This window comes from Argiope bruennichi, chromosome 5 (genome assembly GCF_947563725.1).
Source record: "Argiope bruennichi chromosome 5, qqArgBrue1.1, whole genome shotgun sequence".
In the NCBI taxonomy this organism is placed as follows: Eukaryota; Metazoa; Arthropoda; class Arachnida; order Araneae; family Araneidae; genus Argiope; species Argiope bruennichi.
The window spans coordinates 29,905,957-29,933,879 of NC_079155.1; the positions used below are offsets into that span (position 1 = coordinate 29,905,957).

General features: G+C 25.6%; 1 protein-coding gene across 1 annotated transcript in view; it reads right to left on the minus strand.

The window, feature by feature from the left end:
* Positions 1-27,923, minus strand: part of LOC129969406 (probable RNA-binding protein 19) — a 70,800-nt gene that overhangs the window by 38,540 nt on the left and 4,337 nt on the right. The window contains exons 4-26 of the mRNA XM_056083969.1: positions 26,114-26,233; positions 25,379-25,444; positions 24,064-24,238; positions 23,404-23,465; positions 21,805-21,864; positions 21,439-21,492; positions 20,544-20,606; positions 20,348-20,414; positions 20,160-20,231; positions 18,916-18,989; positions 17,882-17,923; positions 16,732-16,807; positions 16,514-16,644; positions 16,357-16,417; positions 15,025-15,076; positions 14,105-14,201; positions 12,917-13,228; positions 11,143-11,265; positions 10,780-10,905; positions 10,408-10,471; positions 9,134-9,269; positions 8,660-8,776; positions 8,389-8,494 (exon numbers count right to left, since the gene is read on the minus strand). Coding sequence (XP_055939944.1) covers positions 8,389-8,494; positions 8,660-8,776; positions 9,134-9,269; positions 10,408-10,471; positions 10,780-10,905; positions 11,143-11,265; positions 12,917-13,228; positions 14,105-14,201; positions 15,025-15,076; positions 16,357-16,417; positions 16,514-16,644; positions 16,732-16,807; positions 17,882-17,923; positions 18,916-18,989; positions 20,160-20,231; positions 20,348-20,414; positions 20,544-20,606; positions 21,439-21,492; positions 21,805-21,864; positions 23,404-23,465; positions 24,064-24,238; positions 25,379-25,444; positions 26,114-26,233 — 2,256 coding nt within the window. The remainder of the gene's footprint in view (positions 1-8,388; positions 8,495-8,659; positions 8,777-9,133; positions 9,270-10,407; positions 10,472-10,779; positions 10,906-11,142; positions 11,266-12,916; positions 13,229-14,104; positions 14,202-15,024; positions 15,077-16,356; positions 16,418-16,513; positions 16,645-16,731; positions 16,808-17,881; positions 17,924-18,915; positions 18,990-20,159; positions 20,232-20,347; positions 20,415-20,543; positions 20,607-21,438; positions 21,493-21,804; positions 21,865-23,403; positions 23,466-24,063; positions 24,239-25,378; positions 25,445-26,113; positions 26,234-27,923) is intronic.

Sequence of the window (27,923 nt, forward strand, 5' to 3'; positions counted from 1 at the left end):
AATAACTTCCAGGAATATTATCACACAAAAATGATTTTAACATCATTTTAAAATTCAAAAAGTTTTTTTCTTTACCCTTTTTTTTAAAAAAAATTATCATATAATTCCCATTTAATTTTTTAAAAAAATATTTAAACGCATTTTACATTTCATTTTTTAAAAGTGAAATTCAAATAATTTTTATTGTTGCTTCTAATATTTCATCCTGTCTTTTTTACGTATTGTTACTGATTAAGTTATGAAGATTAGGTTTATTTTTCCATGTTTAGAAGATTTCGGTCTAAGACATGCTTTCAATAATTTTTTTGAAATTTTATTTCATTTATAACTGATTTAATTTCTGAATTAAACCATGATGAATTTTTTTTAAGAGCGCCCATTTTTAAACACTATTGTTCTTTCTTGAGATATAATTGGATGTGTTAATCCTTTATAGGGCCGTGGGGAGTATACTTCCCACCAAATTCACCAATCTTTATATTCAGTTATGACGGGTTGGCATGCATTCTCCTAATTTTTTTTTTAATAAAGCAGAAACCTAAATACTCCAATTTCTTATCTCACACAAAAGGATGCATCTTGATTTGTTACATAATTATTAATTAACAAAATTAATTAATTGAATTATATTTATTTAATAAATTAAGCGAATTCCTTTTCTTAAATCTATCTCAACTTTGAAATTATCTTGATATATCATTACTAGAAAAAAATAGCCCTTCAAAGGGCTAAAATATAGACAGAAGATTAAGGAAATGTATAAAGCAATGAATAAAACGGTATAAGGCTTCTAAAATAGATATGGATTATACATCTATCAAAATTTGAAGTTCAAATAAGTATTCCGCAGTGGAAACCACGCTGACCAAGTTATATACACAGGGCTGGTCTAGTCGATTGGGCCCGCTGCTCTAAAGTCATACCGTAAAAGAATATGTTGATTCACAGCTCAGTACATTGCTGTTGTTGGATTAAGCTGGCGTAATACACTGCACATATTTTCAGAAGGTGCAAAATTGAGTTAAAGAATTTAAGAACTACCTTTTCTTAATTTGCTTTGTAGCAAGTCTATTTCTACTAATAATAAAGATAAATGTATGTTGGCGCTTTACAGACTAGATTTACATTTAATTACATTACAACATTTAATTAAAAATTTTTATGCTACTGACCTCCCAGTTGAGTTTCACCATAGCCGGTTTGCATCAAATAATGCGTTTATGTTCTTTAAATAAATTTTAAAAGACAAAAAGCGCAAATCTTATCAATAAGCCTCCGCTCTGAAGCTATTAACGCAACAATCACTACTCATATCTGAATAATCTTCACTGCATGGGTAATAAAACTGCAGAGGAATGAACGGTGGATCATTCATACCATCCATCATAATTCGAAAGGGCGCTTTTCACGAACAAAGAACGGGGCACAAGCACTGAGCTGGGGGACGGGGGAGTGAAGCGCGGATCAATTATTCAGTTCTAATCCGCTCTTCCAGGTCGAGAGATTAGAGAAGACTTAAAAAGATACTTTAAAATAATCCCCGACGTCTCCTGGGAAGGCAGATTGGAGGACGCCGAGGAAAAACGGAAAAGATCGAGTACAAACGGAAACGGGGAGCCATTTCCGACGTCAACTTTTATGAGTTAAAGCCCCCCACTTTGGAATTTTATTTGCACAAATGCGGATGCGAACTTTTGATAAGTTAATTATGAGAATTCTCCTTCACTGTGTGAATGAGTGATAAAAATGGAATGATTTGAGCAGGTGTTCTGTAAAATCGTTTGGTTGAATTTTTATAAAATGATAATTTGAAGAAAATGCTTGATACCCATCGTTCAAAGATGGCGGAAGGACAATTAATTATAATGGAGACTTAATGTATGCAAAGGGTGTCCCAAAATTAACGCAAGATTTGAATTTGCCACCATTCGTGCAGTAAAGTGTTGGCCATTCTATTACAAAAAAACATTTGACAGCTGATAGCTTAGGGATAGTAAACACGATAGAAAAACATGTTTTCATCGTTGAACAATATTACAAAAATAATGAAAGTCTGGCGGCCACAGTTCGAAAATTTGAAAACTGCCCCCCTAGATCGTGTGATTTAACACTATTGGATTTTTTTATGGGGTTATTTGAAGTCAAATGTCGACGAGCCCACAAGCACATGTGCATTGAAGGGGGAAATTCAACGCTGCATCAACAAAATTCAGCCACATTTATATGCATGTGCCAGCAAAGTCGTGGAGGCCATTTGCCCTAAGTGTTATTCCATACATAACCCTATCCTTTGTACTTTATAATTATACTAGCCGCCTTTGGCGACCAGCCGGTTCGCCAGTATTACCGCTCGCTACAATTTTCAATTAAATATTTTAAGTAACTGGTCTCTTAATAGATTCTCAAACAAAACATTTTTAATCTTCAAATTTTGATAGTCATACCAAACTTATACTGTTGTTTAGATCGTTTCGTTCAATTTACTATATATATATTTTCCTAATTTGTTGTCATTTCCGGTAAAACTTCAACTTTAAATTAAAGTGGAAATGATGAAATTGCAATTAATATAAAGATATTTTTTAATAAAACCAAGCGTTTTATTTTATTTATCATCTTTATTGTTATTTATTTATTATTATCGAATATGAGTATTGCAAACAGAATCGCTCAGTATTTAAGTCTTATGTAAACTACAAAATATTTTTAATAATTTATGTAATATCTCAAACAATAATTCAACAAAAATTTCTCAGATTCAGCATAAAATTCAGTTTTTAGTTTTGCTTTCAAAAGGATTGAAATGAAATCAATAAAAATATTTTGTTCCGGCCTATAAATATATTTCAAAAATTATGAAGTCTAAATTTAATGCAGTAAGGTATCAGATTCTGAGAAATATTCTGGACACACCAAATTTTAAATAAATGAATGAATGTTTCTATTTTCAACGATCAATTAAGACTTATTTATGAAGTTTTGAATGTTAAAAATTTAGAAAAACTCAACATTTTCATAATCTTAGGCCAATTAATCTTGAGAACCCTGCGCGCTGATTGGCGTATTTTCTTTGAAACGATCGATGGGAAATCTAAAATTATCCTTTTTTTTTATTGAATAGTGATATTCAAATTTTCATAAATCAGTCAGTTTAAGTGATTGATTTAGTTAACTCTTTTTATTTAAAATATTAGTGCTTCAAGAACATTTTGTTATTCGTGATTTCTACAGCAAAAGCTTTATGTAAAATCAAAAATTCGTTATTTATTAGAGCATTTATTGAATCAAGTTACATAAAATATAATCATTTTCTATTTAGACCGTTTTAGCAGATCTGTGTCTTACTAAAGGTTTACAAATTAGCTGTGTGGCCCTGATTTGAATGGATATCCTGTTCATATTAAACAAAACTTGCCTTAAAATAAAACTGATTTATTGGATTAATAGTATAGAGAGTGTAAAAGATCATAAAATGATTTTTCTTGAATTTATTTTTTAGAAAAAATAATATTTCATATTTGTTTCATTTCCTACAGACGCGTGCCGAAAATTATATTTTTGCAGATTTCATTTCCAAAAAGGTTTAATTTTTTTAAAATTGGAGCTTTTTAATCAATGTGATGGCAACACTTTGAAAAAAGCTAATTTTTTTCTCATGAATGCGAAACGTGCTCGTGCAGCTTAAATTTTATTTTTATTTTGTACGAAAAAAATTGTTGAAAAATATAGTTAAAATATTTATTTAAAAGTTCATTAAAAATAGAAATTTAATTTTAAGGTTAAAACATTGGTATCATTTAAAAGATAAATTTTTGATCTTTAACTTCATGTAAAAATATTTTTTGTACGGTAAAATTTTCGGAAGTTATAGCAGAAACACGCCAAAATTTCGCTTAATTTTTAAATAAATAAAAATCTAATTAAAAATTCGAAAAAATAACCCCCAGGTGCACATTTCCGGCCTCCAAGGTATACACGTGCCAAATTTCGTAGCTGTTGGTTGAATGGTCTGGCCTGTAGAGCGCCAACACACACACACACTGAGCTTTATTATAAGTATAGATATAGATAAATATAACAATTTAAAGAGAAAAAAACCCTGTTATTTTTATTTAATTCAAATCTCGCGTTACACGTTGTTCTATCATGTACCGCTCTATATATTTAATAACCCTCAACTATCAGCTAACAAATGTTTTTTTTAATAGGGTTTCCAACATTTTACTGGACGAATGATGGCAAATTCAAATCGTGGGTTAATTTTGGGATATTTTTCAGTTTGATGTGTAATTTTAATAGCCAATGGAATCCACAGCAATATTTTAATTTAGCTTATATTAACTTCCCGTTTTTAAATTTAACACTCATTACATTAAATGAATCTCAAAATGTAGCATCGTTGGCAAATAGCACGTATAACGTCTGATTGGAGAATTGGGTTTCGAACGTGCGATCCTCCAAACTCGGAAAACAGATTTTGGCAAGAGGGCATAGTGGTCCTAACTATCAAGGCTAATAACGAAATTATGTCTGGGCTTCCTAAGCAATTATAGAAATAACAACGAAGCGCGATGCAAATTTTTGTGTACAAAAAAAAAAAAAAAAAAAATAAATAAATAAATAACAAAGAGAAATGTATTCAAATCTCTAAAATAATTCCGGGAATAGTTCATCAAACTTTCTCGCATACTCTCTAATAAAAGAGCTATTGTTCTGAATTGTGATGAGCGAGGATAGAACCTGGGACCTTGTGGTTCGCAGCCCAGTAACATGACCACAATACAAAAGCAATTGCTCGGGTAGCGTAGCTGTTAAATGGCTTATAAGCTTTCACCACACTATCCTCCTCCCCACTCCCCCAGATAAAATTGTAAACCTAGAAGAAGGCCGTGTAATTGGTACTGAAAAAATTTATTTTCACACATGAGAATTGTGTGCTTTGTATAAAGTAAACCGGTACTTGTGTATTATTTGCATGCCATTCTCGGAAAATAGTTACGAAAGTTTCGATCTTTGACGTGAAAATGTTTACTGCTTTTCATAAGTGAGTTCCGATTTTCTGAGTATTTTTATTGCATAAGGATCCTAAAAGGATTTATTTATATTCTTTCTTAGAAATGAAAGGTTGCTTTTCGAATGCAATATGACAGGGGTGTACAGTCAATTTTAGATGGAACGAAAAAAAAAATCTTAAATATATATGTATCTTTCAGTAATCAGCAAAAAGAGAAAGCTTGGAATTTTAATCAAGCTATTTGGTAGCAACATAATAACAAAGTAGCGCAATACGAAAACCAGCAACTCGTGCCGAATGACAAGAAATGAAGAAATGGATGGTGTATAAATAAAGAACCGACTTTTTTAAGCACGATACAGCTGTAGTGTTGCCAGTTGTTCTGGATTGTCGATTCATTTAAAATATATTTCTATGTTTCCATGAGAGACTTCAGATCCCGACCAATTACTTAAAAAACTTTTCAGAAATTTATTTTTTATCATGCACACTCAATTTTGCACTGATTTCAAAGTGGTTTGTTATCATTTGTATATTCGGTTAGTTATTATCACTGCAAACATTTATTATATTTAATAATCAATTTTTTTTTTCCTTCACAAAATTTCCTTTTGGGCCCATAAAACTTTAATGTATTGTGGATAAAGTGATTTGCTATAGATTCGGTATCTAAAAAGAGGACATTATTAACCTTTATAAGTTTAGAAATCCCTGCAATAGGCATATATAATTTTTTTTTATACAACCTTTTTGTTCCATATTTAGATGCCCTTTTTATTTTTTTAAAAAAGAATTTAAAATTTCTGAAAATAAGTTCACTATACAAGTATTATTGAAAGAGTTGCACTGTATATGAATATTAATTCTAATATTTTAAAGAGTAAATGAAATAAATTTAAAAGTAAATTAAATAGAATAAAATAAAATGCAAGTTAATAATACTAAGATTTTAGCTAAAAACAAAAGCAAAACATACACACAAAATTAAATAGAATTGTAAGACTTAGAACAAGAAAACAATATACGAAAAGAAAAATAAAACAGTACTTCATTAATCTATTAATAATAATTCTTACAAACATTTCTCATGCATTTTTCAATTAATTATAATTCATGCCTGACTCTAGGTATTACAATACATTCTAAATTGTATAATAAAATGAATTAGTATAGTAAATAAAAATGTAGATCCCTATTCAGTCATCACTGAATTTCTGTTAACGTAAATAATATTCTATATCTTTTTCAAAAAAAAAAAAAAAAAAAAAAAAAAAATTATTTGCTTACAATAATATTACAATTTGTAATTATATTGTTTATAACCATAAACTTCCTTTTGATATGGGATAGTAATATTAATGATAGTCGCCTCTCTGACTTTACAAATTTAACAGAGTTAAAATCATATTATCAAGAATGTAATTTCTCTTAAGAACTGTCTTTCTCAATATTTATATAAATATTATGATTTGACCAATTTCATATCCTTGCCCAGTAATTTAAGACTGACTACCTGGTGTAGACGAAAATGAGAAAACTTATTACATTAGTCTTAGTTAGAAAATAATTCTGATACAAGCAAAGAGCCTTACTTTCCATGATAAAAGAACAGTAATTATTCATCCCCTTTCCACTTACATAAAAAATCAAAAATGTACTGCACTGCATGGGGATTCATAGAGTTGAGGATATGAAGCCATGCCAGGTGGATGAATGGGCTGTTAAGGCATATTAAAAAAAAAAAAAAAAAAAAAAAAAACGATGGACAAAGAAATTGCAGATTCAAAGTCACAGTCAAATACTAATTTATCTAAGAGCTCGAAATAAATAACATGAACGGTAGAGCGATGGCTAACTATCACTTTATATCACTAAAGGATAATTTAAATTACATGTTTGTTATGCCTTTCAAAACCTGCAACACTATTTAAATACCCTGCTTTTTTTAAATGAGAAAATCAAAATTGACAGTTGCAGCTCACTATATACAGTACATCAAAATTTTTCCTATAAAAACAAAAAAAAGAGACTACAGGGCATGTGTAATGAAGGATTGCCTTATGATTTGTAAAACAATACATTACATCTACAATGGCTGATATTTTTCTAATGAAAAGATGGACGTACATTATGGGGCAAAAATGTTTGGAAAGGTACTAGAAGCAAACAAAAATTACGTTCATGTTTTTCCCGATTGAGTAATTCATATGTTACAGATTACTACTATGCATTGATAAAAAAAAAAAAAAAAAAAAAAATCAGATTTTAACTTTAATTAAGAACATAAGTGTAGGCTACAAAGATAGTTTTTAAATTAATCTTACATTCAAACTATTTCAAAATAGCATCCTTTAACTAAGCATCAAATCTTAATAGACACACATGACTTAGTTGAAAAAAATTGTAACCCAAAACAATAGTTTGGATTAGAAGGGTAAAGCTTTGTACTTTCTGATATTTATTTATGATTTTTCATGCCAGTTCTACTGATGGTTCATTTAAATTTCTAATCAAATTACAACATTTCATAAATTTTCTTTCATGACAGACAAGAATGACGATGACTAAACTGACTTTAATCTAAAATCAAAACTAATTAGCTTATTCTCTATTATGAATAGACAAATGATTTAATTGATACTAAATAAAATTAGCTCTAGAATTATGATTTGTCTCACATTTTAATAAACCAGGAAGGTAAAATATTTATTTTAACGTAAATACTAATAGTCTGACCTTCCTACTTTGGAGCTTTTCAACTATGCACAAAAATGATGACCTTGAAATGTTACTTATAAACAGAATACAAAAAATACAAGTTTAATATATAATCTCTTAACATTTAAGTATTCATCACAAGCATACATAATATGATGCAGAGTTTCAAATAGTAGTTACAAAATAGCACTTAGATTAAGATTAAATACTTAGAGTTAACATCTAATAAAGGAATAAGAGGCTATTTTAAAATTAATCATATTTGTATCAGTGCATACATTAACTAATCAAAACTTTAAACCTTTTCAAGAAGGCAAGGAAGAAAATAAGACTTTAAAAAAAAATTCATGAATTTTAAGTATGTAATAAATATACCATGGAATTCATTTTTATTAAAACAGAATATTTGTTAAAAAAATTGGGTTCAATATCATTTAATAAGTAAAGGAGTGTTTAGTAACTTTTTTAGTTTTTAAAAAATTCAAAATTTACAAAACTGTAATAATTTTTTTATTTTTTATTTTGCCATTTTTTCTAAATTCCATACTGCATAAAAACATATCAAAGCTTGTTGCAAGGATCATTCACTTAAATTTTTAGAATATAATTTTAATGTAATTTTTTTTTAGAATATAATTTATATAAAACAAAATTACCTCAGCATTATCTTTGGTGATGTATTCAACAAAGCCAAAACCTCTGTGCTCTCCACTGCCATCTGGTTTCTTGGGCAATCGAACAGATTTCAAAGTTCCAAGCTGTCTGAGAAGAGATTAAAAAATACATTTTTTTTTTTTTTTTGCAGTTACCCAAATTTTGTTTAATTAATTTTTTTTTGCTTGCTTTATTATATAATTTATTTCCACATATAAAGGCAGAATCCTTTTAATATTTAAAAAAAAAAAATTATTTGCAGTTACAACTTACTCAAATAATTCTCTGACTTCTCTCTCTGATGCCTGGAAAGGTATATTTCGGACAAGGATCTTTGCAGATTTTTGCTTTTTCACTTCATATTTTTTTCTTTGATTAGCAGCTTGTGGTCTGTAAGAAAGAAGAGATGGAAAAAAAAAAAGTACTTATAAATTATTAAAATTTTTTAACAAAATGATTTTTTTAAAGCAACTAAGGACATAATATTTGAAAAATAGTTTCAATTAATTCAAACATTTTTATTTACATTTTATTTTTGTTACCTTGCTAAATACTCATATTTAAAAAAGATACTTCTGATAAAAACATTAATACAAAATATTTGATTTTGTTTTAGTATTTATGAACTTTAATTGAAATTTTAATCATATAAAAGCAATAAGTTATCAAAATTAAAGAATAAAAAAGATTAAATCTATCCCAGAATGACACAAAATTTGATTTTTTAAATAATAAAATATTACTTACTTCAGGTCACGATTGGCAAATTTCAATTCTAATGCATGTCCATCCAGTTTAGATGACTGGAGATTCTGGAGAGCGAAAACAGCTGCTTCTCTATTTTGAAACTGTACAAAACCAAACCCCATGGATAGTAACTTCCCTAAATCAGACAGAATAAATAAATAAATTTTTAAAAAAATGGAAATTTAATAAAATATTACAGTTTTATAATTGGTATCAAGTTATCTTTAAACAACAGATAAAATTCTCTTGTAAATATTGTATGATTGATTAACTTTAGTTATATTAGCATCCTGTTTAGAAGATGAAAGAGATTTATTTGGCAATGGATTTCATAATTTTGAACAGTAACGAGGAAGAGGACGAGTGACTTGTTTCTGCACCAATAAATGGATTTTCTATGCATTCAAGTCTCAGAGATTTAACTATGAGGCCACTACAACCTCCAATCATATTACAAAAATAATGTTTTATAGCTGTAGCAACTCTGAAGGAAATGTATAATCGATAGCAAAAAAAGTACATAAATTTTGAAAAATCAAATTATATTTTTCAATTTTTATGCTTCTCAATAGCATAATTGAATACCCAAGGTGGAAAATTTCTGAAATGGCATTTATATACCTTCTACCTATCATTTATATTCATTAATCCACATGTCATTTTTATCCAACATAATACCATTTACATACTTGTAAGCAAATTTTTTTAATAGATTTCCTTGAAATTTAGTCAGACTCATCAAATATATTTAGGGAGAGTAATGACATTAGAACCTATTTGATTTTTAATGAACCTATTTTTGAACCTCAAATATGTGGCTTTGAGGAAGCAAAATAAAATGGTATTATGATGGATATTTTTTTCACCCTTAATTTCACTAAAATATAGAAATATTTTTCGTTGATTATTTGTATTATATTAATACATTGCTAATAAAAATGTTTATTATTTTAATAAATTAATTATATATTTGTCATTATTACCATTATTATGAAATAAAATACAAATTTATCCACTTGAGAAAAGTAGAAATAATATAAAATAAATATAAATAAAAATTGATCAATTATAAAGAAACTAGCATTCAAAACGACAAATTTACTTCAATGACTAGAGAGGTGTATAGAAGTTAAAGTTTTAGTTTTATTAACTATAATTAACAATTCTTTTATAATTTAATTAAAGAGGAAAGTTCAGTACAATAAAACAGTTAAAAAAATCTGTCAAAACTATGTTTTATATTTAAATAAATGATGAGAAAAAGTAAAAATAACCTGTTTTGGCATCTGTTTTTGTGGATATGGCAGCATAATTAATTGGACCGCATTTCTTGAAATGCTAATAAACAAGAAGACGAATTGATCAATCAAATAGACATAAAAGCAATAAAGTGTTGTTTGAAAAAAACTAAAAAGATAAAATTTGAGTGAATAGAAAACTATCTAAAATATCTTAAAAATTAGTACAAATTTAAATGGCAATACAAGGGAAAAAAAAAAAAAAAGAAGAGTAAAAGAAGAACAAGGAAAAAATGGTTTTTAGATGTTAGCATAATTTAGTAAACATTTCCTATTTAGCAAGTAAGAAATAAAGAATGAGAAAAATCACAATTTAAATTTTTGTAATTCTTTAAATGTGCAGTGTACCTTTTCTAAAGCTTCTTGAGTAGTGCTGAAGTTCAGATTTCTAACAAAAATGGTTGTACCAGGGGGTGGTTCTTCAACATCTGCATTTGAAGGTTCTGATGGAACAGCTGTAGTATTTTCTTTCTCCTACAAAATGTAAAAAAAAAAAAAAAAAAAAAAAAAAAAATACAACACATAAATTTTTTTAAATAATAATTTTAAGAGAATTGTATAATTTTTGAATATTAGAAAAAATCCATTATATCATAAAAATTTTTTACTAAGAAAGTGAAAGTTATATAAAAAAATGCTGAGATGTAGTATTTTTACATTTTGTTAAAAAAAAAGTGCAAAAAATGCAATTTTTTTTTTTATTTATCTTACCTTTGACTCATCATCTTGAGAAGTTTTTGTAGGTGATTCCTCATTATCAGTTGCTGTTGTAGGGGGAGGTTCTTTAACTCCATCAAGTGGTGCCCATTCCAAATATAGAGGCATATTATGGAACTTGAAAGAAAAATTTGTTTATGAAATGTCATAAAAAATTTTAAATACTAAAATAACAAAAGAATTATTCAAAAAAGAAACAGACAAATTATAATCAAAATTGTATAAAAAATATCTGAAAAGGCCCATTGGATAGAGAGAACCACTTGTGCAGGTGCAAAAATTTGCATTTTGTTTGCTTTTTTGTTATTTTAATCTTAAAAATATAAATAAATTGAAATAAACCACATTATTCAAAATATATAGAACAAATTCTTCTGACATTATATTTACATACTTTATGATTAATTGAAATAAGTAGAAAATTACAATAATTAATTTACTTTTATCACTAAACCAGAAATACTAATAAATTAATATAAAATGTAATAAAAAGAAATAGATATCTTGATTCAGCCCATTGAGGCACACAATTTAAAAAAAAAAAAAAAACCCATAGGAGCACAGAATTTTTTTAATATAAAAAAATGCAAAAAAACAATAACATTTATTTCAATCATTTAAAATTAAACCTTATTCAAAATAAGAAAAAAAAAATAATAATAATATTCCAATAAACCCTTTTTTTTAAAGAGTGGACATACATACCCAAACAATTTCACAGTTTCAAAATTAGTATAAAACATCAAATAAGATGCATTTTTTTATTATAAAACAGTTTCATTACTCAAAACAATACATATCATCATAAAAGGAAAAAAAAACCATTGCATCAAATAATACACCAATCTTAATTCCAGCAACACACACAATTTATCGATGTTTTGATTTGTACTTATTATATTATCACTTATTTACCCATATACCGTTGATGCATAGCACTGTCAACTGAATGAAAGACTTTAGATAAAATATTAAACTGTATGACTCCGAGTATCATCAACTTTTTGGTAGGTTGCAAATATCCCACCATGCACAAAATGTTAAGCAAAAAGTCAGACAGATTTTAATCTACCTAACCCCAAAGAATTATGAAGATTATTCAGATTTTATGTTACATTTTTATAATGAATGTAGTGTAGTTGGATGCTTAAAAAGTAATTAAATTATTCAAAATTGAATGCTAAAAATATTTACACAATTCCTTTTTTATAGTTTATTTAGAAAAAACAGAGATACATAAAAATTAAATTATAGTTATAAAAATGAAAAATTTTCGGCAATTAACCCAACAAATAAAATGAATAACTAAAATTTTTTTTTTTAATTTATTGCATCATGCTTCAGAAATCCTGCTCCCCCTTTCCAAAAGTGAAGTAAAAATTCTCAAGATTGTTGAGATTTCATTCGAATTAGACAAATTTACTTTAATTATGAGATATTGGTCAATTAATAAAAGAATGGCAGAACCTTACAACATAAAAATTAAAAAAAAAAAATCACAAGCTTTAATCAAATTTTTTTTCTTTTTTCCCCATGATTTTCAAAAAGGACTTGAAACATCTAATCCTATGGCACATCACTGGTAAACATTCTGATAAAAAATGTTAATTTCAGTTACACTCAAAGTAATTCATAATAAAGACCAGAGTATCCTCTTAAAATCAATACCTTATTTGTAACAATCTTATTCTATAAAACTATTTGATATTAACATAAAAAGAGAATTGAAAAAAAATGACCAAAAACAGATTCTGTAGATAAAAATTACCCTTGAATATGCTAATCTCTTAAAAGCATTTTTTGCTTCTTGTGGATTTTCAAATTCAACAAGTGCTATCAATCCTGAAGGTGGCAAGATTACTCTAGATAAAGTTCCAAACTTTGAAAAAAGCTCATTCAATTCTTCTGAAGAGGTTTTAGCAGGAAGGTGTTTTACCACTATAACAGTTTTGCTACGCTCAACAGCAGGTTGACTAAACGCATCTAACTGAACACCGTTTTTTATCAAGAAGTTCCGACTTTCCATAACCATCTCCGTTTCTGCAAGAGCCATTCGCACACCTACACTCTCCTTTGAATCCTGCAATACAGTTAAAAAATTTTAAATAATTAAAATCAATGAACAAATATGAAAGGACTATAAACAAAAATTATATACACATTATTTGACCATTACATTTTTAATTAGATTTATAATTTAAAGATTGAAATTATATTCATAAATCAGAAAATGTATAGAACCAAAGTGTTTCTTTATAATTTCCTATTTTTTTAATTGAGCTACCCCTTCAAAAAAATAATAATCCATAAAATTAAGAACTTTTCTAGCGAATCTGTTTTAAGTAATGATTATAATGCTTACACAAAATTTTCAAAAATGCATCCAATATTTTCAAAAACCTGCAGAATTGTTTACATGTGATGTTTTAAAGAATATATACAATAATTATAAGGAATCTATTTTGGATATAAACAAGAAAAAAAATTCAATTTGATTGCTGTTGATTTTGATCACATTGGAATATAGTGAAACAGAATTCCTTATACATGATTCATTTGACTGCGAGCGTTTAAAAAGTCAAATAAAAGAATATAAACTTTATTTTTTATTTCTCTTTAATTTATGATTCAATAAGTATAAATAATTGGCAATTATCAATACTGCATTTATAAAATGAATTTTTTAAATTAAATTTGAATTTAATTTTTTAATCATTTTTTTTTAATATTTCAAAAGCTAGGCAACTGTTTCATATAAGTTTACAGTTGGAAAATAATAACGTAATAATAATAATTAAAAAAATGTATTTTAACAATTAAAAAATTCCGACAAATATATTTATGACATTAAAAACAGCTAAAATCAAATATTAATTTTTAAAAATAAACGGTAAATCTGAAAGTACAAAAATACTTTGAAAGAGTTTTATTTCATACAATTAACGAAGATACTCACTCCAGAAAGCAATTTAGATTTTTCAACATTGTATTTTGCAGCAATAACATCTGCTACAGCATTCTTGCCCAAGAACAGAATATTCCAATTGTGAGAACTAAGAAATACATTTTTTAAATACAATATTATGAAAAATGTAATGTACCATTAGTAAGTTTAAATACATAAAATTCACTTGAATTTGCTATCCATACATTAATATTTGATCAATCCATTAAGCATCTATATTTTGTTTATGGACTTACATTCATTATAAATATATTAATGCTTTATAAATTTGCAACATAACACAAAATTCATACAATCTAAACATTAAGCATTTTGTGTTTTTTTTTTCCTTTCCTTTTCTTTTTTCCTCTTCTAATTCTGAGTCTTAAAATAGAAACAAACATATAGCATTCAAAATTTGAATGCTTTTATGCATAGATGAAGTTTGCATAATGACATAAGGCTAAATTTACATAATGATATTAATAAGATTTTTTGATAAGCAATTACATTTAGAGTAAATTTTTCTACAGTTACAAATTACATAAAAGTATATTAAATGCTTTTATAAGTAAGATGCATTATATATATATATATATATATATATATATATATATATATATTTAAATTAAAAATTAGCAAAGCCTTTATTCAAATCAATTTAAATCAAACTAGGACTATTTAAAAAAAATTTTGATGTCCAAATAAAATTATGAATTCATTTCATATCTTTTTAGCAGAATATAATTTCTTTTAGAAAGGATATAATTTTTCTAAATCTAAAAATTTGATTTTCCCTTATATCAAAATAAATCCAATTAATTGAATGGATATTGAAAGCAATAATAAAAATGTGAAGATTTGTTTTCTTCAAGAAATTAAGAATATAATTTTTTTAATCAATCAAATAAAAGTATATTAAGCACAATTACCTTCCACTCATTTGCTTCATTTTAGCTTCTTTCTTTTTCTTATAGTTAGTTTCTGAAGAAAACAAACAGTAAAACAATTAAATGAAATATAAATAAAAAACACTTGTAAAACATTGTTTTGTTAAAAAGTTTAAATAATATTTAATAAAAAACAATTTGGTTTATTTAAAAATGTAATGTATAAAAGAAACAAATGTGCACACTTCAAAGATAAAGACTATAATAAAACACATTCAAAACAATTCAAGCATGCACTTAAATCTATACCTTACACAAAAGCTTTCAGAACTCTTTTAAACAAATAATTTTATATAATGTTGCCAGCAAATTTTTAATAATTTCAAGAAAACTAATCATTTGCACTCAAGGATTTTTTCACTTGAGTTAATTCAGCAAAGTAAGTGGTCACTAAGTACCATTTTTCAGAATAAGAAAAAAAAAGAATTATTTGAATAAAAGAGCAGAAAACTTTGATCCAATTTACACTGAAGTTCAAAATTTCAAAGCAAGGAAAGGAAAGACAAGGAGAAATTTTATTTCCCTTAATTTTTTAAAAATTTTTTCATTAAAAATTAAAATCAGTTAGATGGTTTGATTTAACGAAACTATCATATAAAAAGCAAAATAATAATAATATAAAAATTTTCAGGAATTTTTTTTTTTTATTAACATTTCTCAGAATTATTGTGGTGTAAAAATCTGTCATATTTCAAATAATTATTTTCATGTGATAACTAAAAGTTTAGCAAGGTCAGTAAGTTTTAATTAAATTTGTTTAAACAATCAAGTATTACATTCGAATCAGAAGTTACATATAGAAAATAAGCATCTAAGAAAAGGAAGTGCTTGAAGGAGAAGAATAGTTCACAATATGTAAAAATTTTTAGAAAATTGTTCAGCTTATCAAAGACTTTTCCGCTTATCAAAGACTTTGTTCAGCTTATCAAAGACGTTTATTAATTTGATTTCAATTTTCTGACCAAAAACCAGATATATATTTTTTATTTTATTTGGATAAATTTTATTTCACAATCTGAACAGCATCAAAGCTACTAAATTTATAGACTATTCAACATTGTGCATAATATCATTTATACAATTATTTTTGGAATAATATATTTGTTCTAAGAAAATTTGAAAAAAAAAAAAATGAGAGGTTATGTCTGAAAGATGGTTTCAGAAATAAAAAAATAATAGATTTTGAGAAAGATAATCATAATTCTATGTGCACCCAGAACACAAAAATCTGATTTTATTAATTATTTTTTAAAGCTACAACAATCAAGCAATTCTAAATAAAACTGCATTAATGAATTCAAAACAAGCACAAACCATTTTCATTTATTTCATATTCCTTTTTTGGTTGGGCAGGGATTAAATGTAGCAATCTACCCTGTAAAATATCAAATTATTCAACATAAAACAAATCTTATTATCTTACTGTAAACAAATGTTTAGGATAACAAAAATTATAGTTTTCTAAAAATACCTGAAATATAGTTCCATCTAATTCTGTAAAAGCTTTAACAGCATGCTCAGCAAAAACATATGAAACAAAAGCAAAGCCTAGTGCTTTCTTTGTTAGAAAATCAATAGGTACACAAACATCAGTCAAAGGACCTAAAAAGTAATTACATATAAATATGAAGATCTATATATATTAAACAATAATTTATAAATTTGGAAAAGTAACACATAGTTTAATACCATATTTGCTGAAAAGTTCTTCAACTTCTTTTTCTGTGACTGTGTAGCATAAGTTTCGAACATATATTCTTCCATTCTGTATTAAAAAAAAAGCATAGCAAATTTGATTCTATTTTGCATTAAAAACTGGGCACATAAAAAAAGATTGAAAATTTTTAGTACATTTGACAAATGAAATGAATTATAAAGGTAAGTTAAAAATGTAAATAACACAAAATTGTTATAATATTTTACTATTGGTTACATATATGAGATGAATGAGAAAATAAAAAGGTTGGCATATAGCTTATAAAGAAATCTAAATATCTTTTTGCACGAGCATCTGATTAAACAATTTATTTAAATATTACTAATTAAAAATGCAGTTTGCAGTTACTTTTTAAATATCACTGTCAAGTTTATAAGTGTGCCTTTGATTTTATCCGTTAATGTCAAGACCTTTTAAGCCCATTTAATTAAAGAATTTCTATTTTTGTTAAAAATAAATCTTGTTACCAATAAAAGAACATTATTTGGCAGAGTAAAAAATTGTGTATCAAGTTGAAGTCAAAAATGCCAGATGCGTGAAAACTATTCTGATAGTGATTACCAAAAGTGGTATTATATGGGTGCACATAAATGGGATATTTAAGAAAGAAAAAAAAAATGTTTGTTGATTGTTTCATGAAAATAATTAGATATACTAGAATTGCATTAATTAAATATTATGAAAAGTCTATTTATTTAAACATAATTTTACTTCAACATATGAAAAATAAAATTTTTATTATGATGAGAACAAACATTTAATTTTGACATCTTTTAATGTCATAAATAGCTTCATGAAAAAAGAAATTATTATTCTCAAGCAGATGTTAAAAGCATATTTGATGTTTATGTTTAATACTGCTTTTAAGATAGAGCAAGTATAATAAAATCATAATTTGTTTAAGTAAAAAAGAAATATATCCTTTTGAAATTAACTAAAATACATATTCAAATAATAAGATTAAAACTGCCCAGTAATATAGAAAAAAAAGAGAGGGCATTCTCTATATAACAAGATATAAGAGGAAATGAGAAACTCTAAAATAATAACAAATGTTTACATCAATAAAGTATAACAATTATACATTCAACCAAAATACTCAAGCAAAAGATGTTACAATACCTCTGCAAGTAACTCTTCATATTGTTCTCGGCTAATTTCAACCTAAAATAAATCATGAATAGATATATTATCATTAAATTATTTGAATATGATCAATATTAAATGCAAGCATTCATTTTCATTAATGAAAACTGAATCACATGAATACTCCAACAGAAGGATTTATTAATTTAACAGAATCTTTTGAGTTTGTATGAACTTGTTTTCGGTGTGTATAGTCATTAAATTTAGCATTTACAAATGATCATATTTAAATGCTTTCTATTAATCTTTTCATCACTCCATTTAGTACTTTTATTTATATATTTTGCTTTTTAAAATATTTTGTTAGTATTTTTAAAATTTTAATTGAAGAAGTAATGAAATTTTTAGTAAAAAATTAAAATTTGTTTGTTTTAATTTTATTTCATTCAAATTTTAATTTTAATTCATTTTTAATTTTATTTCATAATATATTGTGGACTTTATAACTATTTTTATTGCTTAAATTGAAACTTAATTGTTTTTTTTAACTTACATTATAAATTTTAATAAATTCTCAAAATGGATAAACAAATAAATTATAGTTCATTAGTTCATTTGCATTATGTTGCTAGTGATTTTATTATTAAAAGAAAATATTGTTGACTATGTCATTAAATTCTCACTTATTATCGATTACATTAAGCAATTTTTAACATTAATCATGATTCCTGTAAATAATTCCAAAACTTTCTAAAATTATTTAATCATATCACATTTATTTGAAAAAATAAAACATAAAAAAATGAATATTTTTTTCCTAGTATTCAATAATTACAAATCCATAAATTTCAATTGCAATTTAAAGGAATATCCATTACAAATCAATAACAACAGTACAATTTAAAAATTGATATAAACAAATAATTTTTGGATGGAAGGATTTTACAATAGGCTTTTGAAAGCAAGTATAGAAAGAACTGAAATTATGCTTAATACTCAAAGGAAATCCATATGTAAAATTACAATAATTCCAAATAAAGATCCAATGAATTTCAGAAAACATTTCTTACCTGTCCATTGCTTTTCTGCTTTGGCTCTTCCACAATTTGTTTTACATACTTGACGACATCAACACGATGACCATCTGAAATTTTATACATTTTATAGAAACATTTTATGAAAAGTCATTTTTAGTGATTTTTTTAGTTGTTCCAGTATACGGAATTGTTTCAAAATATCCTCTTAACATGTATATTAAAACAGCAAAAGAAATTGTGGGCATTTCTTTTCAGTATTTTATTTGACAGCTCAGCATTACAGAAATTAGGCTAGGTTCTCAGACGTGTGGGGGAAAAAATCCTCATGCAACTTAAAATATCATGAGCTTTTAAGTTTGATCTTAAGTGGCTACAAAAAGAATTAATTATATATATGCTTATAATTAAATTTGGTACTTACATATTAACGCAACCAGGCCAAAATTCGCATAAATCGCCAAATTTGGCGACCCTACTTTCTTACTCAAACTTACAAATCGCGCCAACCTGGTTGCGATAATACGTAAGTACCAAATTACACACATACAGAATTAAAGAATAACTGTCTTTATGAAACACTAAACATTTTTTCTTGTTATAATAAATTTTTTAAAAATCCATTTTGTCAGATTATATTTATAATTTCATAAAAGTTCAGAACTCAATGAATTCTTGTTTGTTATTATATATCCAATATTTATATTTTCATTTCACATTTTATTTTAGAAGGATATCATTGCTAAAATTGTAATTAAAGTTTATATTGAATAATGATGCTATTCAAAGTACTATTTAAGTGATTTTGAATTGTATCAAATCACGACATTGATATTCACAAAGTATGAAAACATAAAATATGGGTTTCAATACAAATTTCATGCACATAGCATTTTGAAATATTATAGATCAAATTATAAAATGTAATACAGTGCAATTTGTATTTCACTTTCTATAAATCATGCCATTTTACATGAAGATTTAATTGTTTTGTCGGTATGTTGAATATGCACCAATTTATTGAATTTTTGACATTATAAGTTAAAATTGTTTATTTGTAGATGTTAAAATGCCAAAAAAAAATTACATAGAATCGAAACATTTCAATGATTCTATGGACTCCTAGAAGAATCAAAATGATAATACATTCTTAAAATCATTTCATTGATTAGTCAACAAAACTGAACATTTGAGTGTGTACACTAATGATGTGTATACATTTTTGACAAAATAATATTTATAGATAAAATAAAAAAGTGGTGGTGGTGGTGAACACTTACCCAAAAATCCTTTACTTTTGTTTAAAGCCTGTTTCATATCTCTTTCAGTTTTAAACTGAACATAAGCAAAACCTAAAAAGTAAAATAAACTATAAGAACATAATATATATAATTATAATTATAGAAGATTAAAAGGCTGGTGATTGTTGGCAAAAGGTTATTGAAAAGGAGAGAGAGTAATGCTTTACCTTTAGATCTTGGTGGAAGTCTCAAACTCTTTATTTTTAGAGGCTTAAAAAATTGTTTGATTTGTTTCTAAAAAAAAAAAAAAAAAAAAAAAAAAAAAAAACTGATATGTATTTTTTTTTTCAATTCAGAATACTTTTTTAAACAAAGAAAATACATGAAACATGCTAATATTTTACAAGAAAAAAAATTACTTACTTTTTTGCATTTGAAAGGTAAATTTCTTAACTTTACTGTAAACGAACAATCAAATGTATCATCCTGAAATAAAACAGAATTAAAAATTTTATAATATTTTAAATGTATTTACATTCTCTTCTGCTATATATACAGTATAGTTCGACACTTTTACCTGCAAGATTTTTAGTAAATAGCTATATTTTAAAATTCATTTTTTATGGTTAGTTTGTTAATTTATGAAATATCACAAACAGATTAAATATAATGACTTAATCAGCAACTGAAGAATCTATTAGAATACACTGAAAATAAAAGAATATGTAAAATTCATACGTAGAAGATACAGTGATTTAATTGTAGAAATTTGATAATACTTAAAAAACTGACATTTTTTTTGATAATATTAAAAGACAGTTTGTTATATGTAGTTATAAAATGAATGCATTTACACAATTTTTCAACATTAAGATGATGTGGAAGAACAGGAATGATTTTAACTACAATCGATATTACAAGAGTTAATTGGAAATGACTACTATGCAGTTTAGCTGTTAAAACTCATGCAATACAATTAATTCCAAATTTTATTATTTTAAAATAGAATATTTTATTCCTTTTAGGTTAGTGTTCAAAAATAATATTGGAAACAATATGATCCCAATAATAGGAGGTAGCCCACTATAAAAAAGATGAGTTGTTTTACATAACTAGTTTGATAAGGCAAGTAACTATTGCTTTATCATATTTATTTAGAATTTCCTTTTTATCCTTCTCTTAGTGATTATCATCCTAAATTATATTATGTTCTGTATCCAGGATTTTAAAAATAAAATGGAATTATAATTATTTATTAATTCTTCAAAGTAAATGTTTTTGAAAACAATGGGTGATCTAAAAAAAATAACTTGAATACCTTTTTAATAGGGGATGAAGTATCAGGTTTATCCTCACTATCTGTATCCTCTTCCTGAAATTTAGAGGGAAAAAAACTATAGAACAAAATAAAATCATTCATTTCTTCACATAAGTCTTTTTTCCCCTTTAGGAAATAAAACAACATAACTTCTTTAAATGTTTTCAGATATAATTTAAATTTATTTTTATAAACAACATAGATAATATTTCTTATAAAAATGACCTTAAGTTTTTTTTTTTTTTTATCTAACAATAATTACATGATGACTTTAACGGAAAATTTTAATAATCTCATGCATTGATATTTTGAATATAAAATTTAGGGTTACAAATGCATAGTGATTCTAAAAAATGGTTTATTTACCTTTTTAATGGGAGATTTGCTATCAAATTCATGTGCACTATCAGTATCCTCCTTATTTTTCTGCAACAAAGAAAAACATTGATTTAATTTTTCACATGAATATCTATTTATATGCTATCTTATCAAATTGTATTTCTTATTTAAATATCAAACATATGATACTTTATCACATTAACCCTTTATTAATTCTTTTATTCTTGCAGTATTGGACAAGTCCCGGAAAGAGAGGAAAAGCACTTTAAGTTAATTAAATTAATAATTAAAGATTTTTTATTTATGCCATTAGTTGATATCTAATGTTTGCTATCGACGCTTCACTCTTCATGACCTTTTAAATACTGTCAGAAAATAAACAAAATACAAAAATATCAGCATGATTTAAATAACATTTTTTAAATATTTTTGACATATAAAGGATTAACATTGATATTCCGCTTCTGATAATAGGCACAGTTTCTTACCTATAATAGTTCTTTGTTAAAGGACTTATTTACAAAAGTATTACATGGAGACTGATATTTCACATATAAACCAAATTGTGGAGTAATGAAACATCATTAATTGCCTTTCTTGTCTTTTGTCACAGCAATAACCTCTGGAAAAATACCACCTTTTTATCATAGCCTTTTCCCTAATCTATTCCATTTTATTTGCTTCTTCATCTAGATGTTTCCATATTTATATACCGATGTTGTAGAATGATTATTAATCATTGCAACACAATTAATAATGATTTTTTAATTACTGGCAACAAAATTGAGCTAAATGATTCATTTTTACAAAAATATAGTACTTTTTTTACGAGGTTTAATTGAAAATATTTCTATCCGCTATTGCAATAAACACTTCAAAATAAAACTCTTACAGATGGTTTAAGCTGAATAATTAAATAACATGATCACATATAAAACATAAACAAAACATTAAAGAGAAAATAAAAATTATATTTAAGCTTCAGGTTTAGTTTTTTAAAAGATGGAAATATATATATATATATATATATATAAAAGCATGGATAAGATCTAATTTGGTTCATTAACACAAAAGGCATAATAAATTGATTTGAAAAAAAAATTAAACTGATATATCATTTACAAACTGTAGAAGCTACTATCAAACTCATGTTTATGAAAAAGATGAAATACAGGAATTATAAATAACAAAGTTTCAGAATATTTCATTTTCATATTTAATAATAAAGCCAAACCCTAAGTTTAATATTGTTTCCAAATGCATAAAAAAATTATTAAAAAATCAATCAAACATTGAATTACTACTATCTGAATGAAATCATATAATATATACAGGAAAATATGTACCAATAATTTATTCTGTTATTTAATTATATAATTCAAACAAAATTAAAAGTTAATTAATAAGATTTAAATTACAATATTATGATTTAAATAGTAAATTATTTATTATTAATATTTAATTTAGTAATAAATAATTTATTATTTCCTTTAAATCATAATAAAAGGAAATTCAAATCTCTCAACACTTACATTTAAGCCAAATTAAAATACAAAATAAGCTTTCGACCAGCAGAAAATTTTTAGTAACCATTAAAAAAAAAAAAAATCTTTTTCTAAAACTTACAGATTTTTTATTCTTTTTCTTCTTCTGAACACTTTGGGATTGTTTAGAATCAGCAACTTCATCTGTATAAAAACATGATAAAAATAATAATAATAAAAAAAAGTTATAAGAAACAAATGCCTTCATATTGCTGGAATACAAATTTTTCAGTTAAAGATACTTCTTCAAATGAGCCAAACATGTACAATTTTTATTTCCTTAATGAGCCAAGGGCCTGATAACTGATATGATTCAAACAAACCAAAGTAAACCATAAAAATTAGAACTATGACATCTATCAACAAAGAATATAAAAGGCTATTAAAAGCATATAAGCTCAATGAAATTCTTCTAATTTGTATTCAGAATAATATTTTCCTTCTCTATCTTCTATGATATTTTCAATGTCAGATAACATAGGCTATTAAATATTATAATTAATATTAAATTAATATTCAATATTAAATATTTCAATGTCAGATGATTAGGCTATTAATTTTTATTTATTTATAAATAAAATAATATATAATTAAAAATACAATTGGGTATTATGAAAAAATTTATATCAATTGCAAGAGATTTTTTTAAAACTCTCAGTACGGAGGAGAGAACCCCCCAACACTTCAATCTTATATATAACCTAATACCTGTACTTTTAACCTAATATACTTAATAATATACCTGTTTCTTCCTGTATTTTGTAATTTGCATCATAGTCACTATCAGATGATGATCCTGCATCATCAGAACCATTTCCTGTTTCAGGTGCAACATCAATATCTTCAGCCCATACAGGTTTACTTTTCCTCTCTTTATTGACATCTAAAAATTCTTTGAACTGAGGATCTTTCAACAGCTATAATATATAAAACACCGATTAAATATAATAATAAGTATAAAAACAAAATCTTTTAATTAAAAAAATGACATAGAAATCAATAAAATTTTTTTTTAAATGTGAACTCAAAATATAATTATTAATATCTGAAATGCATTAGTTCTAAGAGTCAAATATGAAATAATGAGATTGTTTTAAAAAGTATTATCTAATCTTCTTAAAACAAAGGCAATAGGAATAGCATGCCTTAAATTGCATTTTAAGAATACTCAAAGAGTTTTTTTTTTATATAAATAAACATACAATTTATTTATTCATTCAACTAGTATATAATAGGCCAGGGAAAAACATTCATAGTAGGAGGAGGGGTAAGATTAAGCAAATAGTTTTGATGGAAAAAAAACTTCCTAGGTGGTTAATTTACTAAAATATTACTAAAATTAAAATATAATGTAGTTAAAACTACAATAAAACATCATTTATAAACATTTCAAAGTACAAACTTAAGACAATATATATAAATGAAAAGGCATATATTCAAAATTGTATTTAATTTTTAATGTCAATTTAAACAGTACTAGAATATTACAAGAAAACACTGAAAATTATAATAAATTAAACAGTTATTACACATATAAGTAAAAAAAAAAAAAAATGTTCTTTGCAATCATTTCTTGAGGATATAACAGATTTGTTAGTTCACATTTGTGAATATTAAATATAGCAGTATGAACATGAATGATTGGAATTTTATTAACTATTATTTGGATAAAATAATTCACAAAATTTTCAATGGAATTCATTATGTTTTAAAAGAAACTTATAGTGGGTGTGTTGTGAAAAATGAAAAAAAAAAAAAAAAAAAAAAAAAAGGAGTGTTGGGGGAGGGCAAAAAATTTGCACAATTTTGAATGGGAAGAGAAGGGAATGATGTATAACTAAAGCCTTATATTACCAGCATTGTATAAACTAAATACTACCTCACTACAATGGTAAAAAATGAACTGATAATTTTTTAGTATGGATTAAGTGGATTTTAATATAATAAAGTTTATAAATTCAGTGTGTTTTTATGGCATATGACAAAAAGCTAAAGCATTTCAAAAATAAATAATCAAATCAGAAATCATAATCAACAAGTATTGTAACAGTTGTTACTTCATCAGGTATATCTTCAGAAACAGCTCCAGATTTTTTCTTCTTTTTCGATTTCTTTTCCTTTTCCTTAAGCAGAAATAATAATAAATGCAAATAAGTATATTAAGTATCTAATTTATGAAACAGTTTAATAATATAAAAATAAAATATTAATATATACATTTAATTTTTTAAATAGACACATTTTGCTCTGGGAAGTTTTCACTTGCTCTTACATTTCAATATTTTAAAAAACATAAACATTTCAATTTAAATATTTTTAAGTCAACCTTTTTTTTTTTTTTTTTTAGAAAATCAAACGTGCAAAACCTGGCTATTTATATTTATAATTAAAAGTTATCTTATACCACATAATGATGTGTATAATATTTATAATCATATGAAAGAGTTAAAGTACATTAATAGTGCGATACTGTTCATAATAAAACTGGATTTGACTCAAAATCAATATTCTACTACATAGCTTGAATCCAAATGTAATGAATGGCATATGTCACAGATATAGCTAAAATATATCCATATCACATTAATGTTTTTAATTTACATTCACATTATTTCTTCACTTGTCACTTGTTTTTAAGTGACAAATGAAGAAATAAAAAAATATATAATCAAACACATTATATAAAAATATGTAACCATATATATTTTTTCCTATATATTTATATAATAAAAAGTAGCTTACATAGTACTTATCAAGTAATGAAATAAGAAAGAAAAGGTTAAAATACATACATTAACATCTTCTTTAACTTCTGTAGAATTTGATATATGCTGATGTGCTTTGGATTCAGCTATCTTGCTTTTCCAAGATTTAGGTTTATTTGGATCTGATAAGTTGGCACATTTTTCAACCTACATAATAATATATCATAATCAAAATAAAAAAAAAAACTATTTGAAGAAAGCAATAAATTAGCTCTTGTTTAAAAAAAAAAATCACTTAAAGAAGCTGATTACATTAAAACATTAGAAAAATAATAAAGTTGTTGTAATTTGTTGAAGAAAACAAATTTTTAACCATGTAAATACAAAACAAAAGAAAATTACTAAAAACTGAAGTAAATTTTGAATAATAGTAATGAGGTAAATAAAATTTTAATTTCCTCTCAATTAACTATTAATACTAAAATCAAAATGTAACCGGTGTCCTGGCATAGGGGTAGCGGGTTTTCCCCATGATCTGAGTGTCTCCTGGGTTCGAGTCCCAGTTCGGGCATGGTTGTTCTTCATTTGTGTTCTTTCTGCGAGGTGGATGAATGTGCCCCCTTGTAAAAAAGGGTTGTGCAAGCAAATGTGTTGCATGAGTAGCTAAGATGTACTCTTGGCCCCAGATGGCGGTACTGAAAACATGAGACGCTCTATTGGCTTAAAATCGCTGACTTCATCAGGGGGACTTGTCTATGACAAGTGCCATAAGAAACAACAACAGCAAAGTCAAAATGTTAAAAAGTTTAAAAAAAAAAAAGTTTATTCTTTATCTACAAAATTTAAAACAAGGGAAATAAAATCAAGTGAAATAAAAACAAATCTTTAAAATCTTTTCGATGACCTTAAAAATGCACATTTATTATGCACACAATATAAAATTAGAGAATCAGAAAGCAAGCTACACTACTTTTTCTCAATCATATAAAAATAATTCAAGAAACTTTTAAAAGTAATATACTCCAAATAGATTTAAAATAAAAACTATGTAAGCAGGAATATTTACAACAAATTTATTTTTAATTTTTTGAGCAAAAATAGTTATTTGAAATCTGAAAAATGTCATAATATAAAAATCACAAACACAATTATTTCATCAAAAAAAAAAAAAAAAATACTCTGTACAAAGAACAGATATTCTAAACATAAAAAAAAAAGAGTTCTGAAATTTTATACAGAGCTAAATAGAATGCGCATGAATAATAATAAAAAATTGCTTAGAATGAGATTCAGTAAAAATTAAATTTAATAACTTTATTAATTAATGATGCAAATTTATTAACTCGAAATTTCATTTTTGAAATTTTCAAATCAAAAGGTTCTTCAAGTTAATTTCGTTTTATGCAGTTATATTAAGTTGAAGTTCAACTTTTGTACATGAAATTTTGAGCATATAAGGCTATTTTACACCAATTTTTTTTCTTCTTACTAATAGCAGATGCATATTTACTGATTCATACAATGTATAAAAAATTAGTTTAGTTTAGATAGATTAACAATCCATTTTGCAATTTTGAACTGAAGTCATTGAAAAGTAGCTATAATTTAAAGGCAACATCGCCAGCTGAGTAAACAGCTACCTCTGTAAACTTCCACATCACACAAATAAGAGGTCATTTCACTCAGGTATATTTGTGGCGAATTGGATTGCACAAGGATACAACCTGGGACCTTGTGGTTCGCAGTCTAGTAACATGACCATGATACAAAAGCTTAGATAGCGTAGCTGTTACTGGTTTATAAGTCATTCACTACAGACTCTCCCTCCAGTGAATCGATGGTGAGACAAACGATATGGCTGTTGAGTGGTGATGTATTAGCTGTTGATTCTAATGCG